Source organism: Bos indicus x Bos taurus, chromosome 7 (assembly GCF_003369695.1).
Source record: "Bos indicus x Bos taurus breed Angus x Brahman F1 hybrid chromosome 7, Bos_hybrid_MaternalHap_v2.0, whole genome shotgun sequence".
NCBI lineage: Eukaryota > Metazoa > Chordata > Mammalia > Artiodactyla > Bovidae > Bos > Bos indicus x Bos taurus.
In genome coordinates this window covers 27,099,311-27,120,185 of record NC_040082.1, presented here as the reverse complement: position 1 = coordinate 27,120,185, position 20,875 = coordinate 27,099,311, and the positions used below count along the sequence as shown (strand labels likewise).

Here is a 20,875-nt window from a genome sequence, read left to right as displayed (position 1 = left end):
CCATAGGACCTTTCAGTATTAGTACCAAGCAGGTTTGTGTGGGATTTGGCTATAATAATACAAGAGGTTTGCTGGAAAAGTTAAGATGATACCTTTCATCTGTGTGAAAACTTAAACGTTAAAGAAACATGATTTAATTTCATGTTACCCTTAGACTTTTTTCTCCAAGGTTGTTTAATGTATTCCAAGTAAGTATGGGAAAAAATTTAAAGTAAACTTTTCTGTTTGAATGTCAGTAACCCAAATTGTTTTAGATGCTTGCATTCAAGTCATTGCACCAGTAATAGACTCTTGCACTCAAGAATCCATTTTTAAATACCGAAATATCCAGAAACTGTCTTCCACATTGAAAATTCAGAAGGGATGGAAATATTAACAAATATGTTCCTTTTTATTGGACTATAAAGTGCATGAGAAGGACTTCAGCAAGAAAATTAAAAACCTTTTTAAAATTTAGCTGTGTATGTAGTTTAAATATATAAATCTATTCAAGGATACACTGTGAACCAGATGAACCAAATAAATTATACTTTGAATCATAGTAGATTTGGGGATAATACTATTGCTGATTTAGTTACACTACAGATATACTCCTTTTGTTGCTGTTGTTGATAACTTTGCAAAATATAGGAAATAGGAATTGGTAGGTGTTTACAATTTGAAGTCAACTGTATCAGAGCAAGGATGAGTTAAACGTCTTTTCTTGAGATAATGCATTTATGGGGTTTGACACAAAGAAAAATAGCTAAGATTCTACAACTCAGAAGAATCAAGAGATACTGCAGTAACATAAAATTGACTTTTAATGTTTGTTTACCAGTTCATTGTATCTTACAGAAAATGAAAACATTTTTTTTTTTTTGTAATACAGATATGGTTCTTCTCAGATTTGTACTCAGTAGGTATTAAATGCCTTTAAATACTGACTTCCTTTTAATCAGGTGGCTTAATAATGACTTGTATTTTTCATTTCTTTCATTGTACATCATTGCTACGCTGGCAGTAGTGAGCTACGGTACAGTTAACTTCTCAACACAACTATGTCAGTTATCCACTGATCATTCTTTATGTATTCTATGCTGAGAATGAATAAGCGATTCCCTTTTCATCCTTCCCTCCTTAGTGGTCAACTACTCCTTGAGACCACCATATTCTTTGGAGCACTGAAATCAAGAAACCCAGTATGGCTGCCAGCAACCAAATTGGAATCTCCTTTGAGACTACTTCTAATTGCCAAAATAATAAGCAACTACATTATTGCATAAAATAAAACTTTAACAGGTACCGGCCCCCTTTCTATGAAAGAAAGTTTAAATTTACAAATACCATATTTGACTAGAAATTACTGTGATAAAACATGGCAGCAGTTGGTAAAAAATGGCTTCCAGTGTTAATGTAACTAACTTGTTTTCATTCGTATACTGCCTTTTATAGGTATCATTTCTTTTGTCTATTTTTTCAAATGTAGGCTTGTCAGTGAAATATGCAGATATACTTTGTTCCTTAAATGGGCCAAGTGTTAATTATGAACGAAATGATCAAAGCAAGATTTCCTAACCAGACTCCCATCTCATCCCTCTGTTGTTCTTAGTACCCAAGTCTGAGTAGCAATTGTTGAATTAGCCAGTGTTAGCCAGTGTTGTACCAACTTTACGTTAGGAATTGTGTTAGTATAACCTTTTTTTTCCAGACACTCTCAGTGAAGTATCTTGAGGAATGAAATAGGAAAATAGATATTTGGTGAAAATGGCAAAATAAGAATATTAAAAAGAAACACTTATTCAAGGAGGAGTCCAAAAGGGTATGGGAATTCTGATCCTTTGGGAGAAGTCAGAAGATAAAAATTCTGCCCAGCAGTATTCATTCTGTTAAGATGTTTTTTTCCCAAGCATGGAAAAATGGTGTGCAGTCAGTATAGACTTTAGTCAGCTAACAGTCACTCCAAAGATTTTTATCAGCACCAATTCCTATACTAGTAAGTATTCAAAAGTTAAGAAATGTTACTATGCTTAATATATAAAGGTAGAGTTTTGCAGCAATAACTGAAATTTGTATATCTGCTTCAATAGAAATTTCTTTCCACTTGTACTTCCAATAAGATTCTTGTAATGTGAGTAATAATCATTCAAGTATGGATTTCCTCTAGTGAGCTGACCTCACTTTTGAGGTACTAGAGTCACTGTTTTGGAGATAGTCCCTCTTTAAATAATATATTCATATTATCTTAGATCATTCAGGTATTTTTAATTTAGAAGTTTGAATTCTATTTGTATCAGCAGTGTTTGAGTTAAACTATACAATCTCTTTGGATTTGTATTTTTGTACAATTTGCATATCCAACCTACTGTAAAAATGTGCATGCATACATTCTCATCTTTTAATAGCAAAGCATCTGAAAATTTCCAGATATGCTTTTGACAGATGAAATGATCTACTTTTATTTACAATATTCTGCCTAGATAATATATGAGTATAGTTATGGTTTCATGGACTTCCAATTGTCCTATACCTTCCACACACATAACTCTACATTTATAGAGTAAATTTATTAGAATTATTACAGAGCTTTGAAGGCAACCACAATCAATTCAGGAAACAGATTTATTTACTCATGTTCATGGGAGGAAAATCTACATAAAAACATTCATGAAAGCATATCAGCTATGTCATACTTGGATTATTATCCTAAATCCCATTTATTAGAACTCATTGTCAAACAATGGGAAACCATGAAATGTAATTTGAATACAAATATTGGTCCCTGTGGGGTTTCAACACTCATAAAAATATAGGAAAACCGAGCTTTATTTAAGATTGGAGCTGCTAATGGGGAAAGTTGTTTTTTGAAGCTGGTCTTACCCTTTCATATAAAGCCCTGAAGATTTTAGTGTAAACTCTTTGACAGCTTCAGCATTTCATTTAAGCCTGATGATGATCAGCAAGAAAGTGACATCCATAACTGTTCACATTTTCTATATGGAGAAAGGTTAAAACTACTTTGTTGACTTTTTTACCCAAACACAGGCACCAGTTGGACTTCCTAGTCTATATACAAATAGGAATAATAAGAATTCTGAAAGTTGGGTTCTTATTTCTTGGTTAGGCAAGTATAGTTATTTATTCCTTCTATGATTTAAATTTTTGTCATGTCATGTAAATAAGAAGGAAATATTAAATATTTTAAAGTTAATTTTATAGGACAATAACACTTCATAGGCTAACATAAAATCAAGCTGCTAAATTTTACAATTTTTCTGTCCAGCAGTTTATCTATATAACTGCCCTGAGTAGATGCTAAATGCTGCTTAGCAAACGGCCCTTAGAATTTAAATATAATTCAGTAAAGCTACTCAAAAGAAAACAGTTCTTCTCAGGCATGTATAATTTTAATTAGAAGAAGGTAGGAATCTCTCATTGGTTATATATGATCTGCTGACTTTAGTTTCATACTTCATATAAATGGGGGTCTTAAGGGGTTTTAACTGTGCTTGTTATACATTGAAGTCCATCTGATTTTTTTTTTTTTTGGTCAAAAAGGCAGGATTTTAAAGAGTAAAATATTCTGACTATTGGAGCTTTGAAATATTTTAGAAAAGTGTAGATTGTTCTCTTGCGAAACTAAGTGTTGTGCAACCTCTCAGAGCCTCAGTTTATGTAAAGAAGCCTCTATTTCAAATCTGTTGCTCTAATCTGTTTATTGTAGTGCATTTCAAAATTGTACAAACATGTAAAATTTGTGCTTGTGGCAGCTGCTGCTCTGAGTAGCTTTACTTTCCTTAGTTTAATCCTAGCAATCCTCAAGCTATTGCATGCCCCGATCATGAAAGGATACTTCACTGGGATGATGTAGCCTAAACAGTTTGGCTCTAAAACCTCCATATGTAGTGCTTCCCTTAAAATTATATTAATTTATAATATATATTGAATGATAATAGCTTTACAAAAACAAATTAATGAATTGGTCTTTATGAAAATGACTCTTTACAGTAAGTAAAAAAGGGTTATCACAGTTTTGGTAACTTGCATGAGTTCATATTGGAAAAAAAAAAAAAAACCTTTCACTTCACATGTTCTTAATGACTTTCAAACTGATGTGCTTTAGGGGCACGCTCAGTTGTATGCTCTGAAGCAGTAGACACCATACAGCTTATGCTTTTTGTCTGGGAAACCCACGAAGCGCACTGCAGCCTCGCTAGGACTGCAGCGCCTTCTTGGCCTAGAGATGGGGTAGCGGACACTGCCGTCTGCCAACCAGCCTGCATCGCAACGGTCATATCCCAGAAGTTTCCAGGCAGCGAATATCTGGCCCACTTTAGCAATCTGAGCACCATCATTGAGACAAGCCTGCACCGCTTCGTCGTAGGTCAGCTTGGTGGGGTGGATCAGGTAGTAAAATCGGCCTGCAGAGAGAAGGAAAGAGGGTCAGTGGGCCTGTCTGGAGCTCAGCCCAAGAGAGATGGAAAGAGCCCCAAATGGAAGTGTTTCTCAATGCGGGGGGATATAGAGCAGTGTCTGTAGAGGTTCTGAAACATAGGCTAGTCAGTTAAAGGCAGTAACCCTAGATCTCTCTCCATTAAATTAGTTTTTTCCTTGCCCCTTAGTGTGTGTTCAGACATGCCCTTTTAGAGCGGTGAAAAAGAAAGGGGAAATGACAGATGCAGTCTCTGTTAGCCAATTAGTGGCTAAAAGGGCCCTTCTGTGGCATTAGAGAAGACAGAATTCCATGTTAAAAGCAAGAGCTATTTAAATTCTAGCTGTAGCAAGACTGAAGCCCAGCACAAGTTTCTGGAGAGGCAAAATTTGAATGTGAAAGGATCAAAAAACATTCCTGACAGAAAAGTCCATTTTAAAAAAATCAAAAGCCCTCAAGTCCTTTTCATTACAGGTATCAATAAGGCATTATTCTTATTCAAAGACTACAGTATGAAAATGCAAAACATACAGGAAGTCACTTGCCATAAATAGTACGGACTTAGAATGTGAACCCAGTCTGTTCACTCACTAGCAGAGAGGAAAGGAGTTAGTTGTTTTTTCCAACTTCCCTCTGTAGGAGCTCGGACACCTAACCATTTCTTGATTTCACAAAAAAGAGCAAGTTAGCCTCAACCACTTACCTCAGTAGTGTTCATTACTGAGATTCCTTCAATTTGTACTAAATATGCATAAGAAGTATATGACACCAACTAACTAAAGTCATAGGCACCTACCAGTGCAAGATTTTCTCAGATTTTTAGTTTCAGGTAGAACAGGATCAGACTCTTACCAGGTTACACATTGTCACGTGATACCCTCCTGAAAAGTGAAAGTCGCTCAGTCGTGTCCAACTCTTTGGGAGCCCATGGACTATACAGAATACTGGAGTGGGTAGCCTTTCCCTTCTCCAGGGGATCTTCCCAACCCAGGTCTCCCACATTGCAGGCGGATTCTTTACCAGCTGAGCCACAAGGGAAGCCCAAGAAAACTGGAGTGGGTAGCCTATCCCTTCTCCAGTGGATCTTCCCAACCCAGGAATCGAACCAGGGTCTCCTGCATTGCAGGTGGATTCTTTACCAACTGAGCTATCAAGGAAGCCCTGATACCCTCCTGCCTCTCTTCAAATATAGATTATTGAAGTCTAAATTAGTGCTTGTCAGTTCTTTCTAGACTGCTGCTACTACTGCTGCTACGTCGCTTCAGTTGTGTCTGACTCTGTGCGACCCCATAGACCGCAGCCCACCAGGCTCCGCCATCCCTGGGATTCTCCAGGCAAGAACACTGGAGTGGGTTGCCATTTCCTTCTCCAATGCATAAAAGTGAAAAGTGAAAATGAAGTTGCTCAGTAGTGTCCGACTGTTAGCGACCCCATGGACTGCAACCTACCAGGCTCCTCTGTCCATAGGATTTTCCAGGCAAGAGTACTTGAGTGGGGTGCCATTGCCTTCTCCGTCTTTCTAGACTAAAAGGGTATAATTTGGAGAACGGGTAGTGGTCATGAGAGCATTAACAGAGGGTTAGTTCTATCACCTGTACCCGAGGCTGGCAAACTATAGCATGTGAGTCCAATGAGGTTTTATTAGAACACAGCCACACCCATCTGTTTAAGATTGTTCATGGTGGCTTTTGTGTTGTAGTTTACAAAGCTACATGAAATAGGTGCAACAGAGAGCATATGGCCCACAAAGCCAAACATATTTACTGTCTGACCTTTTGTTGATCCCTGATCCCTTTCTGTTTTCCCCATAGCATATCAACAGGCACCTAAAATGTAAAATAATGGGACCTGGGCCAGCCTCATGGGTTTGCAACCTGCACAGTTACACTGGGCCTCATGCTTGATTTAATGTTCTACTGTGTCATCTTAAAATTCTTAATAATTTTTTTTTTTTAACAAGGAGCCCACATTTTCATTTTGCACTAGGCCCCACTATCACATCACTGGTTCTGAAAGAAGCAAGATAGGGTTGGGAGTTGTGCTGAATTCAACTAATCAGTCATCAGTACTGAAGCAAACTGGATCTCTCACTTCTGCTTTTGCTTCCAGTGTTATTTCTACTTAATTTTCTTGCAAACTTCTCTTAATCAGAGCTCTCTCTTTATCCAGCTCTCTATCCTAAGCTTTGCTGATGATCTATGAATACATTGACATTGTAATTTAAAGAAGAGCATGACACTGATGCCATCCTTACTTCAATGGAGAGATCTATATCCTATGGAGGGCACACAGTGGCAGCAGCATCTTTGGCAGTAAGAAAAAGACTCCATAAAACATGACAAACTATTTCACAGCAACAGTTGGATGCAATAAAACCAAAGAATCATGGAAATGTGTACTTTTGCTTGGTATCTGTGTGGATTTTTAAACATTATGATATTACAGAGCTTCTCATAATACTTCAAAGATTTTTCTTTTTTTAAGTAGATAAGATTAAAATTTTAATGTCATATCATAGTATGTATTGGTTTCTGGGATAACAAACAAGGTAGTATGGTTAATATCTTACCATTGAAATTGGATGTAAAACAGAAGACATCATATCTGCTTTTATCTTTGTCCCAAAACCCGTAGTTCCTGACGCCAGGGACTGTGTTCTGGCCTCCACAGGGTTCTCTGGGTTTTGTGATGGGATATTGCACAGACCCATCACTGAGCCAGCCAGCGTTGCACCAGTCCAGCCCACTCCGCCAGGCATCATACAGCTGATCAAAGGAGGCAATCACAGCATCCTGGTCCAGACAAGCCTGCTGTGCCTCATGAAAATTGAGATTGTAGCGCCCCAATCGTGGAAAATAAGGGAATACTACACCTGTCCAAAGGAGAAAGCAAGGACTCATTAGTGGCACAAATAGTAAGAACTATAAGCAAATCCCACTTGAGTGGGGAGAACAGAATCACCATCAGATGAAGTAGCAGCTTTTTGTTCAAGTTGCAGTGTTTTCTAACGGTCCCATTTCCCTTCAAGCCTCTCAGCTCTGAGCATTTCACAATGAGCTATTTGGTCTGGTAACTGCAGTGATTTATCTGTTTTGCTAAGCATTCAACTCAAGCCTCATAATTCTCCTTTCTGAAATGATTCATCTGCAAATTATAGTTTTCAAGTTGCCCTCCCAGTGAACTTACCTTTTGCATATCTAACAAAAACCTAATTAAGAAGTCTTATTTCTTTTTTTTTTTTTTTTTAATTTTTTTCCGAGCGCCGCGCGCGGACTCTCCTTGCCTCCCGCCCCAGCTTCGCAGGGTGTGCAGCCAGCGGCCCTGCGCAGCCGGCGCGCTCCGGACGCGGCGGGCGGGCGGGCGTCGCAGACGCTCGCAGGTGACCCTCCCGCCCCTGCAGTCGAAGCCCACAACGGCCGGCGGGGCTGGCCTCTCTCCTGCGCGCGCGCGCACAAGCGCGCCGCCACCCACACGCCGGGCGCAGGCGCGGGCACGATCACCAAGAAGTCTTATTTCATATTAATAGGGTAATTTTTTACAGTGAGGCACTTCCATAAAAAGCATCCTGGCTCTCTTATTCATTTGTCTCAGCTTTTACTGTAGCTTAACTTAATTTCATTTTTTTTTCTCTCCTTAAACAATACAACTAAAATAAAAGCTTTCATTTTTAAATATTTCTATTACTATTTTTCAGCTTCCGTATTCATGCACTGCAAACTGAAACTAAGTTTTCTAAACATTGATATTGCAAATAGAGAACAAAAGCCTTTAGAAGCTTGTCCTATACAAGGTACGTACAAAATAGACATCTGCCGAATAATTAAATATTTTAGAGGACGAAAACCCTTAGTCAATGTAGCACTTGGTGAAGATATGGCGCTTGACTTTGCCTGGGAATATGCAACAGTTTTCCAAAGCATTTCTTTAGGTTGGTTCAAATCAGATTATTACGGGAGGTGACTGAGCTGTCTCACAACTTTCTGCACAGTTTCTTTAAAGAATAAGGGTTGCATCATAAAAAAACAAAGTTGTATCATTTGCTGGACTTTATGAAGGACCACTGAGTCAAAATGTCTTCTTCATGGTTGCTAAAAGAAAACTAATTTTGCCTTGAATTTTTTATTATAATGAGTAATAATTCATATTTTAGCATGTGGAATGTAAAAAACTGTCTGACTCACACATTAATTTGGTGGATTATACCAAATGTGCTATTTTACAAGACGGCAGACCCTGTGCAAGATGGGTGCACAATCTACTAATAGTGTAACCAGTTGCACAGGAAATGTTTTCTTTTATCAGTTGTCCTGGAATATTCTACAGGAAGAAATTTCAAGAGCCTAAATCAAGTCGTGTCCACTGAAGGGCTCTGCAGGACACATTTGTCCCTGCAGGGCAGTCCAGCTGGCACCATCCACTAGAGGCAGAGATCCAGGAAGGCTTCCTGATCTCATCCTGCCTTCTCAGGTTCTTGGCTGAGAGATCTGTAAGCCGAATTGGAGCCAAAAGTAAGGAGGAAAAGACTCTCTTGGTTGCCTTTGCCCCCTGTAGAGATGGGGGGATGGGGGTGGGGAAAGCCTGGAGGCGACTCCTTCTAAGAAGGGCTGTGCCCAGGCATCCAACTAAGAGCCCAGTCAGCGCTGAGAAGGAGAAGCTTTAGTGTTCTCAGTCCCCTCACGCTTTGCATCCTCTTTTCTCAACAAGCCCAGGAATGCCAATGGAAAGGAAAATATTTCATTTTTCCAGTAGAGCTTTCCTTGGCAGCTAGACCTTAAGTGAGAGAAAATCTCAATGTATATAGACCTAAATTCAACCATTTAGGTTGAATTCCATTTCTCAAATAGCTCGAGATGGTAACAGTGGAGAAAGCAGGCTATTTTAATTTGTAATAGTTTTAAAGACCTAGGCAACCTCTCAAGTTTTAATTCACCAGACTGATTTGGTGAACTCCCATAGGCATTGGGGAAATTTTTTCTTTAGTCATTTGTCCTTGATTAGCCATTGAATTATGTTTGATTTAGTTCCAAAAACAGTGTAATATATTTTTGAGTTCCTTTTACATTTAACATAATTTTACACAATCATTTCTCAAAGTCAAAGTGTAACCCTATATTAAAATTTCACTCTTTTTCAATGGTGAGAGTAAATGGTCAACTTACAGTAACTCAAAAAATTTACTTAGCAGATTTTAATCAATGTTTGATGCTGGAAAGAACAAATTCCGAGTAAATCAAGGTCAATTTCCACATCCTCACCAACATTTTAAAAGTTTCACTTTATTGTACACATTTTAACAATCAGATGTTTTGTACAAGTGGGAGCATTTCTGGAACATGTTTATTAGTATTTTATTTATTTACTCGTTTTACTTCCAGCTAGTTAAGATTTCAACATCTAAGACTATAACTGCAGAAACTTTCTTGGCTCTGTGGAAAAATGTGCAGTTCCTACAGTTGAATTATGGAGCAAATGGTGATTACTTTCATCCAGCATTACAAAAATAAGAAAAGTTAAACTTTCATGAGTGAGAAAGAAGGGTATATGATTATTTTCCAAGTATGATTATTTTATACTTATATGTCAAAATATAATCAAAAACTCTTTACTTTTCCCTGAAAGGCTGGTATGCATTACTACCAAGGGTATTAATAAGAAATATCCATCACATGGAAAAGGATAATATCAAGTGATGTGAGTAGTTTAGTGAATTGAAATATGTTTTAAAAGCACATTCTTTAAGACTTACAATTGCACAGTCCAGTTCATCTTAGTTGTTGGCAAATATCAATTTGTTGGTTATGTGAAAGGTTTTCATGCCATGCTGCATATTAAAGCTAAAGGAAATTTCAATAGCTCCATAAAGTAAATATTTTTTAATAATAAAAAGGTAGAGGCCATGCAGAACACTTGTACTTTCCACAGTATCTCTCAGAATGCCTTTCAGTGTTACATACATATATGGAATTAGCTTTCTATTTCTAAAAGTTCTCAGATCCTATTTTTTGTGAATTGGCCCCATTTTCATCAGTGGAAGACCAATAATACAGTGGAAGATTAGAAGTACAAATATCATGTTTTTCATATCATTATCTATATATTTATCAATTGCTCAAATGAATTCTGTAAGCCAAGCTACTCATGAATTTCTGGGGACACTTTCCTTGTTATATAAGGCTTACCTCTTGCTGGATGTTGTTTCTAGCAATGTGGGTAATTTGGTAGTAATCAGAGGGCTTTACCCTATCCAAGATTCTACATGAAAAAAATTATGCTTCCACAGCTAATTCCAACTCATATGTAGGTCAGTTTTTCAAAAGGGTTTACTTTAAAAAAAAAAATCTGTGTGATTTGAAAAACAGACTTTAAAATACAACTAAGAGCAGGCATTATACTGAATACTCTAGGATACCTTGAGTTTGGGGGATGGTGTTTTTCTGCAAAGACTCCATGATTGTATGTGTGTATACACACACACACACATATAAAAATCTGACTCCAAGACAGAATGCTGGTGCTGGTGCTGCTAAGTCGCTTTAGCTGTGTCCGACTCTGTGTGACCCCATAGATGGCAGCCCACCAGGCTCTCCCATCCCTGGGATTCTCCAGGCAAGAATACTGGAGTGGGTTGACATTGCCTTCTCCGCCAAGACAGAACAGAATCTTATAAATACAAACCATACAATTTTGGCATCTTGAAGTAGAACGATTTTTTTTCTAATTGGGAAAATTTTTTGAACAACATAGCATTTAATCTGGTATTAAAGGGCTAATATGATTAAAGACATTGTACAATTACAGTTGGAAAGGCAGCTTAATTATGACATTTAAAATGATACACTTCCTTAGTCTTATTTATGCATGTTAGAAGATTGACAAGGAGCTTAAGCAGAACTTGCCTGATTTGGTGATGACCCTAGTAAGGATGTAATTGATAGTGAAAAAAGGTCAGAACCTGGAATTCAGTTCAGTTCAGTTCAGTCGCTCAGTCGTGTCCTACTCTTTGCAAGCCCATGAATCCCAGCACGCCAGGCCTACCTGTCCATCACCAACTCCCGGAGTTCACCCAGACTCACATCCATCAAGTCAGTGATGCCATCCAGCCACCTCATCCTCTGTCGTCCCCTTCTCCTCCTGCCCCCAATCCCTCCCAGCATCAGAGTCTTTTCCAATGAGTCAACTCTTTGCATGAGGTGGCCAAAGTACTGGAGTTTCAGCTTTAGCATCATTCCTTCCAAAGAAATCCCAGGGCTGATCTCCTTCAGAATGGACTGGTTGGATCTCCTTGCAGTCCAAGGGACTCTCAAGAATCTTCTCCAATACCACAGTTCAAAAGCATCAATTCTTTGGCGCTCAGCCTTCTTCACAGTCCAACTCTCACATCCATACATGACCACAGGAAAAAACCATAGCCTTAACTAGATGAACATTTGTTGGCAAAGTAATGTCTCTGCTTTTGAATATGCTGTCTAGGTTGGTCATAACTTTCCTTCCAAGGAGTAAGCGTCTTTTAATTTCATGGTTGCAGTCACCATCTGCAGTGATTTTGGAGCCCCCCAAAATAAAGTCTGACACTGTAAGAGCTAATAAATGATAACCACAAGGTATTTCTTCTGCTGCATGTGGTTTACCATAGCCTTCCAATTCTTATGTATATAATTGCTGCACTGTGAGCATTTACCCAAGACTCAGATGATCATTATATCTACTACTGTTGGCAGGAATCCCTTAGAAGAAATGGAGTAGCCATCATGGTCAACAAAAGAGTCTGAAATGCAGTACTTGGATGCAATCTCAAAAATGACAGAATGATCTCTGTTCGTTTCCAAGGCAAACCATTCAATATCATGGTAATCCAAGTCTATGCCCAGCCAGTAACGCTGAAGAAGCTGAAGTTGAACAGTTCTATGAAGACCTACAAGACCTTTTAGAACTAACACCCAAAAAAGATGTCCTTTTCATTATAGGGGACTGGAATGCAAAAGTAGGAAGTCAAGAAACACCTGGAGTAATAGGCAAATTTGGCCTTGGAATATGGAATGAAGCAGAACAAATGTTAATAGAGTTTTGCCAAGAGAACACCCTGGTCATAGCAAACACCCTCTTCCAACAACATAAGAGAAGGCTCTACACATGGACATCACCATAAGGTCAACATTGAAATCAGACTGATTATATTCTTTGCAGCCAAAGATGGAGAAGCTGTATACAGTCAGCAAAACAAGACAAGGAGCTGACTGTGGCTCAGATCATGAACTCCTTATTGCCAAATACAAACTTAAATTGAAGAAAGTAGGGAAACCCACTAGACCATTGAGGTATGATCTAAATCAAATCCTTTATGATTATATAGTGGAAATGAAATAGATTTAAGGGACTAGATCTGATAGATAGAGTGCCTGATGAACTATGGACAGAAGTTCGTGACATTGTACAGGAGACAGGGATCAAGACCATCCCCAAGAAAAAGAAATGCAAAAAAGCAAAATGGCTGTCTGGGGAGGCCTTACAAATAGCTGTGAAAAGAAGAGAAGAGCAAAGCAAAGGAGAAAAGGAAAGATATAAGCATCTGAATGCAGAGTTCCAAAGAATAGCAAGAAGAGATAAGAAAGCCTTCCTCAGCAATCAATGCAAAGAAATAGAGGAAAACAACAGAATGGGAAAGACTAGGGATCTCTTCAAGAAAATTAGAGATACCAAGGGAACATTTCATGCAAAGATGGGCTTGATAAAGGACAGAAATGGTATGGACCTAACAGAAGCAGATGATATTAAGAAGAGGTGGCAAGAATACACAGAAGAACTGTACAAAAAAGATCTTCACGACCCAGATAATCACGATGGTGTGATCACTGACCTAGAGCCAGACATCCTGGAATGTGAAGTCAAGTGGGCCTTAGAAAGCATCACTACGAACAAAGCTAGTGGAGGTGATGGAATTCCAGTTGAGCTCTTTCAAATTCTGAAAGATGATGCTATGAAAGTGCTGCACTCAATACGCCAGCAAATTTGGAAAACTCAGCAGTGGCCACAGGATTGGAAAAGGTCAGTTTTCATTCTAATCCCAAAGAAAGGCAATGCCAAAGAATGCTCAAACTACCACACAATTGCACTCATTTCACAAGCTAGTAAAGTAATGCTCAAAATTCTCCAAGCCAGGCTTCAGCAATACGTGAACCATGAGCTTCCAGATGTTCAAGCTGGTTTAAGAAAAGGCAGAGGAACCAGAGATCAAAGTGCCAACATCTGCTGGATCATCAAAAAAACAAGAAAGATCCAGAAAAACTTCTATTTCTGTTTTATTGACTATGTCAAAGCCTTTGACTGTGTGGATCACAATAAACTGTGGAAAATTCTGAAAGAGATGGGAATACCAGACCACCTGACCTGCCTCTTGAGAAATTTGTATGCAGGTCAGGAAGCAACAGTTAGAACTGGACATGGAACAACAGACTGGTTCCAAATAGGAAAAGGAGTACGTCAAGGCTGTATATGGTCACCCTACTTATTTAACTTATATGCAGAGTACATCATGAGAAACACTGGACTGGAAGAAGCACAAGCTGGAATCAAGATTGCTGGGAGAAATATCAATAACCTCAGATATGCAGATGACACCACCCTTATGGCAGAAAGTGAAGAGGAACTAAAAAGCCTCTCGATGAAAGTGAAAGAGGAGAGCGAAAAAGTTGGCTTAAAGCTCAACATTCAGAAAACAAAAATCATGGCATCTGGTCCCATCACTTCATGGGAAACAGTGGAAACAGTGTCAGACTTTTTTTGGGAGGGGGGCTCCAAAATCACAGCTGATGGTGAATGCAGCCATGAAATTAAAAGACGCTTACTCCTTGGAAGGAAAGTTATGACCAACCTAGATAGCATATTCAAAAGCAGAGACATTACTTTGCCAACAAAGGTACGTCTAGTCAAGGCTATGGTTTTTCCAGTGGTCATGTATGGATGTGAGAGTTGGACTGTGAAGAAAGCTGAGAACCGAAGAATTGATGCTTTTGAACTGTGGTGTTGGAGAAGATTCTTGAGAGTCCCTTGGACTGCAAGGAGATCCAACCAGTCCATTCTAAAGGAGATCAGTCCTGGGTGTTCTTTGGAAGGACTGATGCTAGCGCTGAAACTCCAGTACTTTGGCCACCTCATGCAAAGAATTGACTCATTGGAAAAGACTCTGATGCTGGGAGGGATTGGGGGCAGGAGGAGAAGGGGGACGACAGAGGATGAGATGGCTGGATGGCATCACTGACTTGATGGACGTGAGTCTCGGTGAACTCCGGGAGTTGGTGATGGACAGGGAGGCCTGGCGTGCTGCAATTCATGGGGTCGCCAAGAGTTGGACATGATGGAGCGACTGAACTGAACTGAGGTTGAAATTGTCAAGTCCCTCATAGTGTCTGTTCTTAGCAATCACGGTTCGTCAGATTTTATTCTATTATGGCACTGTAGCTATCATTAAAATTTTTGTAGTTTTATTTTAAAATGAATTCTTATCTCATGTTGAAATATATAGATAAAATAATACCCTGGATTTTTCTTTAAAATTATTCAGTTGGAGTAGATAAAGCAGGCTAAAGTAAGATTAGCTATCTGATGACACTTTTTGAAGCTGGATGATTATATATATAGATACGTTATACTCTTCATCATAGTCTTTCTCCTTTTTCAAACTTTTGAAATTGGTGAAAATGAAAAGTTAAAAAATTTTATCCCACCCTATTGCCATGCTGAGGGTTAAATCAGTCAAACTGGATGCTAACTACCTGTGGCATCTGTTACTCACATTTTGGCCTTTGAAGAGTTTCTCCTTCAACCTGTGATGTTCTCTTTCCCATTTTGTCATACTCTCTATGCTATGAAGGTACAAAGTTCACCTCTCATGGTCCATATCAAATGTCTCTTCCTTTAGAGTGTTTTCCAATGCATGGCCCTTCTTTTGCATGCAGACTTTTTTGTATTGAAAGTATAAACCCATTGTATCAAACATTCACTCACTTATAAACTATTTCCTGGAGAAGGGAATGGCAAACCAGTATTCTTGCCTTGAGAACCCCATGAACAAGATGAAAAGGCAAAAAGATATGACACTGAAAGATGAACTCCCCAGGTCAATAGATGCCCAATATGCTTCTGGAGAAGAGTGGAGAAACAACTCCAGAAAGAATGAAGAGACGGAGCCAAAATGAAAACAGTGCCCAGTTGTGGATGTGACTGATGACAAAAGTAAACTCTGATGCTGTGAAGAACAATATTGCATAGGAACCTGGAATCTTAGGTCCATGAATCAAGGCAAATTGGAAGTGGTCAAACAGGAGATGGCAAGAGTGAACCTTGACACTTTAGGAATCAGTGAACTCAAATGGACTGGAATAGGTGAATTTAACTCAGATGACCATTATATTCCATTTAGCAGGTGAAAAGTGAAGTTGGACAAGTTTGCAAATATTTACAAAAAAAAAATGTGATTAGAGTTACAGTAGAAATCTGTGGTCTGAGAACATCAGAGCTGGGGGTGGAGGGGATAAGGCTCAGGGGTAGCATTGGTTTTTGATCTTATTTTTAAAGGATTGCATTGTTTCCAGTTGTTCAGAAATGATTCATGTAGATAATGTTAAATGTGGAAATGTCAGTCACTCTAAGGCAGATCCTCTGGTTAATGACTGTTTCTACTCTTCCTATAGTACAGAAGCAGCTGTAATAGACACACCAATTAACGCAGTATGACTAAAAGACAGTCCCTTGATCATCTCCCAAATAACTCTGGGGCCTTTAAGAATCTTTAGAAAGCTTCAGAAGAACTGAGGCTGTCAAACACCAGTGCCTTTCTGAAACCTCTACTCTTCTACCCCAACAGAAACTTTCTCCTTACTGCAAACCCCCAGATCATAGTAGATAAAAGCAATGACTTCATTGAGTGCCCTTGGAATCAAATTCTAGTCCTAGCTCTTACTCCTAACCATGTTACTTTTGGAAAGGAGTTTTCCCAAGTTTCAGCTGTCCAGGGGCATTACTGAAAGTGAGCAAAATAAATATGGATACGATTAGAGCAATTTGTACCTACTTACTTTAACAAGTTCCATCTTATTTTAAAGTATTTACTATCTTTAATGGATTGTAAGATTGTTGAATGAAAGGAACCATGTTTTAGAATTTTTTGTTTCTCATGGTACAAAAACAGCACTTCAAAAAATATTTATCAATTAAATTGGTCTCTTGGGCACATTTACTTAGCTCATATGCATATGAATTATATGGTAAAGAAGTAGCCTGAAAGCATGGAAAACATGGAGATTTGGGAAGGTGCAGGGCTTGTATAGGAAAAATTACTCTTCTTACAATTCCCCTTCAACATATCTAAGTATGTCTTAAAGGAAGTCTCAGTTTGACTATCAAGTGTATTATCCTCTAAAATGTGCTAAATCTCTTTTTCAAAAGGACAGCAAGCTTCATACTCAAAGCCATCATCAAGCAGTTATAATTTAGAAAGACCTTATATTCATTGTACTTATTTTTCTGGTTTCCTTCTATTTCTGGCAAGTTATGTTGTTTTCTATTTATTTAAAATTTATTTTTAAGTAAGCGTAAGGAGATAACAAACATGGGCATATGAGTTAAGTTTAGGAAATACTGTGGTATATAAACATGGACTTTAAGAAGAAAACCTACCAATTGATAATATAGTTCAAACTATTGTTCATAGATTGGAAGCCAATGTGCAATACGGAGAAGTAACTTGATCTGGTTACAAAACATGTACTGACAAAGCTGGGGCGAACATGACCATCTTAGTCCTCCTAGTTTCCATTGCCTGATGCCCCTTTGATAAAAGAAAGTGACCCTCAATTAATATTTGATGATTATTGTCTTCTCTAAGCCAACTGTTTCTTTCATTTTTAATAATGCCAGTGTTCATGGATATTAAAGTGAATCAATAAACACTCTAAGTATAAGGTGGCATGCAATCAGGAGCCAAGAACTACAAGTAAGAAAAGGTCACAAAAATGCACATTACAACATCAAGCAATGTATCAGACACACAAAGCTGATAAATCTGTATGCATGTAATGGTACTCTATCGGATTCAGAAGGTCACATCTTCAGTGGTATGCTAGTGGACAAAATAGATATTTTTCCAAAAGCCACAAATCTGTCCTAGAATGTAAAAGGAACTTATAGCAAACATACACCTATGGTTTACATAAGGAAGGACTATTCCATTAATGCAGTCAAAATTTATTCTCTCATGTAAAGAAATGCTCAAATTCATGAATGAAGAGTGTCTAGAGCTATATCATCAACTAAGGAGAAGTGTAGAGGGCTTTGGTAGAGGCAAGATGGTACATTTTATTGTTTAGCTTTGTAAACATTTTGGTCTTTAAACCTACTAAGAGTGTTGAGAGTGTTAGTTGCTTAGTCGTGCCTGACTCTTGGTGACCCCATGGACTGTAGCCTGCCAGACTCCGCTGTCCATGAGATTATCCAGGCAAGAATACCGGAGTGGGTTGCCATTCCCTTCTCCAGGGGATCTCCCTACCCAGGGATCGAACCTGGGTCTTCCACATTATAGGCGGATTCTTTACTCTCTGAGCCACCAGGGAAGCTGAACCTACTGCAAGTACTGCATATTTAGAAATAAAACTCCCTCCAAAATTCCTTGACCATTTGCTATTCAGTATCTAGGAGACTCTGGACCATTAAAAAATTTACTTCTTTACAAGAATATTTAAATAAATCTAGAGGTTATTTTTTGTTAAATTAAGTTTTCACAGTTATTTTACAGAATACAACTAAATTTATTTTAGTTAGCAGATGTCCTTCACAAGCTCGCCATTATTTTGAAACGGAGACAATTTTAGAAGCATAATAAAAAGCCTCCACTCTGCATTTCTTAATAACTATGTAATGAGATTTAAATTTTGAATGGCATAAGGCAGTTCCTGAATATTGTTAATTCAGTTACACTGCACATTTCTTCTACTTGTAAATAGCTTCAATTTTGCATATAACCATTGTGTATAAATTTCAAATGTGAAAGCTTGATTTGTAGACAGACTGCAAATTACAGAAAAACATGCTTTACATGGACTTTTGGTTCCTCATATCAGCACTGGGGTGATCACTGGACATTACTTGTCATGAAAAAAAAGCAATGATTAATTATCATTCCTAAGTTTAACACCGTACTTACCTTGTAAATCTAATGCTACCACAGCAGTATCATCTTCTAATCCTTCAATCACCTCACACTTATATCTCCCATAATCCTCCAGAGTAAGGTCTGTGATCACCAGAGAAGCATCATTATCGCTGCCTCCTTTCAGAAACACTCTACCATGGTAGCCTCCATAGGTTTTCTTGTGGTATCCCATGGAAACAAAGACATCCACTTCCTTGAGGTAATCTGAAGTTAGCTTGGTCCACTTAATCCGGATTTTGTGGGTTCCTGAGCCAAATGCTGTAGGGTCTCGGTAAAATTTACATGGCAGTGTAACATTGCCACCTCTACGTGAGAACACCTTGGCTTGTTCTGCTTCCACCAGTAGACGGGGGCCATTTTCTGCTATAATTGAAAAAAAGAGAAAAAATTAATATGCTTTTAGACTTTTATAATATGAAACATACTACCTATACAGGGTATCTGGTGAAGAGTAGCATTGAAGATAAGCTTCTCTGCCTTGTTGAGCAGTGACCTCCTTTGACTTACGGAGAAAGGTACCTCTAGTACCTAGTGGGGTTCTACAAGGTAGTCATGTCTTTTAAGCCACTGAAGAAAGGGAAAGTTGTACATGACAATCAATGAGAAATACTGGCTATAAGATTCTATAGTCATCTGAAGTTTGAGGATGTCATCATAAATTCCATTTTTTTCTATATTTAAATATAAAAATGTAGAAATAAGACCAAGAGAAGTGATGGGGAACCATAATTATTTCATCGATATAAACCCCAAAATTCAAATTGTATAAATTGATCTTTCCTCAGCTGAACTTTCTAATCCAATAAGTCTGTATTGTATTTAGGGGAAAGTTTATGGTAACAGACTAACGTTCATTGAACTGTTCTGGTCAAAGAACTTAGAGTGTTCTCCCATCTCTGCCTTCAGATACATACCTGTGATATACCATTCTGGAGCATTTCAAGCAACATGTATGTATTTTATTTTCACACAAAGGCTAGACCTCAGAAAGGCATTTTTAGTGGATGTTTTTTAAAAAGCTCCAGATTTTGAAATATATTCCTCAAACTTTGAATGGTAAAAGTGTATCCAAAGTTATATTTCTTTTCTAATTAACCCGATAGTTGTTTGTTCTTTATTCCCTTAAATCTCCTTCTACTGTCCTTCTGCTTTTTCTGTGTCTTGGTTTACAGAATCTTCTCACTTCACTTCTGCCTTGACTTGCCCTTTAGCTTCCTTCCTCCAAGGACTTTATTGCCTTCCCAAGAGCACCGCGATATCCCTAGCCTGCCAAGTCAGCAGGGCTGCCAGGCTCTGGATAGCCAGCTGTTATTTTCAGATCTTGGCTTTCTCTGGGGTTCCCCCTGGTTCGCTCATTGTGCTTTTGACCTTGATGAGCTCTCTTGAGAATGTGCAAGTTTTGAAAATGAGAAAGTGCTACAAGAACTCCTGGATGCACATACCCTCTCATCTACACACAGCTTTCAAAGGCTGCCAAAGCTGCCTTTCAGGCAGTCTTTCCTCCTTTAGGCTGGAGGTTCTGAATCAACCTTGGTCATGAATCATTAATGGTATACAGGTCATCAGGCAGAGTAGTTGGTCATCTCCAGACAGACCTCAAAACTTAGTTATTTAATGGCATATGTAACTTTCAGATTTTAAAATAAAGTGTCCAAGAATGGACACACTGTTTCCATTTTTATTATAAAGCAATCAAAATATTAAAAAATATGTATATTTATGTTAGCTCTAATCTTCAGAAACATAATAGTTTAAAGCCATCAGTGCCCTACCTTGAATAGTTTTAAAAACATGAAAGGATAGTGGCTTAATTATCCAGCTTAAAAAATTCTGGCTTAAAAAATGCTCATTAAGCATTTCCTTTGATTCTCTTCATCTTCTTATTTAGGCCCATAGATTTATAATACATAACAGGTAAATCTATTCAACTCTACTGTATGTATGATACTCCCCCTGCAATATCCTCAATGACCACACCCATGTTCTACTTAAATATTTCTAGTGTCTTCTTTCTGGGAGGAGGAAAAAGTGCTGTTTAGTAAGTTGCTCAGCAATGCCTGAGGCCCTACATGGATCTACCCAGTACCTTGGGAGGATGCCTGGAGCTGGATCTTTCCATCATGGGACTTGAGACATGACATGAAAGAGAAATGAAAGGCAAAGTTGCTCAGTTGTGTCCGACTCTTTGTGACCCCATGGACTATACAATCCATGGAATTCTCCAGGCCAGAATACCGGAGTAGGTAGTCTTTCCCTTCTCC

At 38.4% G+C, this 20,875-nt stretch overlaps 1 protein-coding gene across 3 annotated transcripts in view; it reads right to left on the bottom strand.

The window, feature by feature from the left end:
• Window positions 1-780: 780 nt before the first annotated feature.
• The window catches only part of HAPLN1 (hyaluronan and proteoglycan link protein 1), an 81,193-nt gene continuing 61,098 nt past the window's right edge, over window positions 781-20,875 (bottom strand). For all 3 annotated transcript variants that reach the window (XM_027545672.1, XM_027545673.1, XM_027545674.1), the window contains 3 exons: window positions 18,606-18,977; window positions 6,981-7,283; window positions 781-4,400 (listed from right to left, as the gene is read on the bottom strand). In XM_027545672.1, coding sequence (XP_027401473.1) covers window positions 4,111-4,400; window positions 6,981-7,283; window positions 18,606-18,977 — 965 coding nt within the window. In that variant the 3' untranslated portion in view covers window positions 781-4,110. The remainder of the gene's footprint in view (window positions 4,401-6,980; window positions 7,284-18,605; window positions 18,978-20,875) is intronic.